The sequence below is a fragment of the Genypterus blacodes genome, unplaced genomic scaffold, assembly GCF_046128005.1.
Source record: "Genypterus blacodes isolate CSIRO-AG114 ecotype Tasmania unplaced genomic scaffold, CSIRO-AGI_Gbla_v1 ptg000130l_1, whole genome shotgun sequence".
NCBI classification, from domain to species: Eukaryota; Metazoa; Chordata; class Actinopteri; order Ophidiiformes; family Ophidiidae; genus Genypterus; species Genypterus blacodes.
The window spans coordinates 132,501-134,903 of record NW_027466932.1 but is presented as its reverse complement, the minus strand read 5'-3'; the positions used below and the strand labels follow the sequence as shown (position 1 = coordinate 134,903).

Sequence of the window (2,403 nt, the reverse complement as noted above, 5' to 3'; positions counted from 1 at the left end):
GACCTGAGAGTCTCCAGCTGACAGTGAGGACTCTCCAGTCCAGCAGACAGCAGCTTCACTCCTGAGTCCTGCAGGTCATTGTTACTCAGGACCAGGTCTCTCAGACTGGAGGACTGGGAGCAGAGGACTGAGGACAGAGCTTCACAGCTTCTCTCTGACAGATTACAGCCACTCAGCCTGAAAATGAAAAGTTGAACATTTTATTTCTGTTCCCTAAAATGATCCAAATCTTTGTGTGTCTCCACACTTACAGAGTTTCCTGGAGGCTTTGACCACTGGCAGCAGCCTGAGAAGAGCCTCCTCTGAAGCAGAGTATTCCTTCAGGTCAAACACATCCAGATCTTCCTCTGATGACAGTAAGATGAAGGCCAGAGCAGACCAGTGAGCAGGAGACAGTGTGGCTGTGGAGAGATCTCCTGAGCTCAGGTACTCTTGGATCTCCTTCACGAGAGAAAGATCCTTCAGCTCACTCAGACAGTGGAACAGATTGATGCTTCTCTCTGCAGAGACCTTCTGATTGATCTTCTCCTTGATATACTGGACTGTTTCCTGGTTGGCCTCTGAGCTCCTTCCTGTCTCTTTCAGGAGACCCTTTAAGAGAGTCTGATTGGTCTTCAGTGAAAGGCCCAAAAGGAAACGAAGAAACAAGTCCAGGTGTCCATTTGGACTCTGTAAGGCCTCGTCCACAGCACTCTGGTGGAGACTTGTTAGTGTCAGAGAGGTTGGTTGATCTTCTAACAGCAGGTTGACTCCAGAGTTGATGAATGTCAGACGGACATAAAGAGCAGCCAGAAACTCCTGGACGCTCAGATGGACGAAGCAGAACACCTGGTGCTGGTACAGTCCCCTCTCCTCTTTAAAGACCTGTGTGAACACTCCTGAGTACAATGAGGCTGCTGTGATGTCCATGCCACACTCTGTCAGGTCTGACTCATAGAAGATCAGGTTTCCTTTCTGCAGCTGATCAAAAGCCAGTTTTCCCAGAGACTCCATCATCTTCCTGCTCTCTGTATTCCAGAGTGGATCTGTCTCTGCTCCTCCATCATACTTGATGTTCTTCACTTTGGTCTGAACCACCAGGAAGTGGATGTACATCTCAGTCAGGGTCTTGGGCAGCTCTCCTCTCTTTCTGGTCTTCATCATGTCCTCCAGAACTGTGGCAGTGATCCAGCAGAAGACTGGAATGTGGCACATGATGTGGAGGCTTCGTGAGGTCTTGATGTGGGAGATGATGCTGTTGGCCTGCTCATCATCTCTGAGTCTCTTCCTGAAGTACTCCTCCTTCTGAGAGTCAGTGAACCCTCTGACCTCTGTCACCATGTCCACGCTCTCAGCAGGGATCTGATTGGCTGCTGCAGGTCTTGTGGTGATCCAGAGGCCAGCAGATGGAAGCAGGTTCCCCCTGATGAGGTTTGTCAGCAGAACATCCACTGAGGTGGACTCTCTAACATCGGTCAGGATCTCACCTTTGTGGAAGTCCAGAGGAAGTCGACACTCATCCAGACCGTCCAGGATGAAGACGACCCGGAAGTCTTCAAAGCTGCAGATTCCTGCTTCTTTGGTTTCAGTAAAGAAGTGATGAAGAAGCTCCACCAAGCTGAACTTTCTCCCTCTCAGCACATTCAGCTCTCTGAAGGTGAATGGAAATGTGAGCTGGATGTTCTGGTGGGCTTTGCCTTCAGCCCAGTCCAGAGTGAACTTCTGTGTTAAGAGGGTTTTCCCGATGCCAGCCACGCCCTTTGTCATCAGTGTTCTGATTGGCTGATCTCTTCCAGGTGAGGCTTTAAAGATGTCTTCACATCTGATTGTTGTTTCTGCTCTCTGTGCTTTCCTGGATGCTGCTTCAATGTGTGTGACCTCATGTTCATGGTTGAGCCCTCCAGCCCCTCCCTCTGTGATGTAGAGCTCTGTGTAGATCTCATTCAGAGGGGTTTGCTTTCCTGCTTTAGCGACCCCTCACACACACTCTGGAACTTCTGCTTCAGCTTAGACTTCAGTTTACGTTGGAGTGTTATGGGTGGACCAAAACTTCCTGATGAAGAGACAACAGTCAGAGGAGGGAAACATGGAGAAGAAAAGAAAACTACAGAAAAAAAAAAAAAAAAGCATTTAGGAGTAGAAAGCTTTGTGACTAGAGCAGTATAATAGAACACCTTCTAACCTTCTAACCCCTGATGTTCCTGCACCTGTTCTAAGATCTCAGCAGGCCTGCTCACTATCCCAACAACCAAGAGCAGATCTTTGGAATCCACTTCCTGCCCCAGTCAAAGAGACAAACTCTCTTGTGATCTTTAAATCCCCACTGAAGACACACTTCTGTTGGTGAGCCTTTGATGTGACTAAAGTGCTGATAAACAGGAGGTGAACACAGTCTCTTTGTGCAGGAGAGTGATTAGCTGCTCT

At 48.6% G+C, this 2,403-nt stretch overlaps 1 protein-coding gene across 3 annotated transcripts in view; it reads right to left on the bottom strand.

The window, feature by feature from the left end:
- Nucleotides 1-1,732: 1,732 nt before the first annotated feature.
- The window catches only part of LOC143010783 (uncharacterized), a 9,624-nt gene continuing 8,953 nt past the window's right edge, over nucleotides 1,733-2,403 (bottom strand). For all 3 annotated transcript variants that reach the window (XM_076163312.1, XM_076163314.1, XM_076163313.1), the window contains one exon: nucleotides 1,733-2,032. In XM_076163312.1, the coding sequence (XP_076019427.1) occupies nucleotides 1,923-2,032 (110 nt within the window). In that variant the 3' untranslated portion in view covers nucleotides 1,733-1,922. The remainder of the gene's footprint in view (nucleotides 2,033-2,403) is intronic.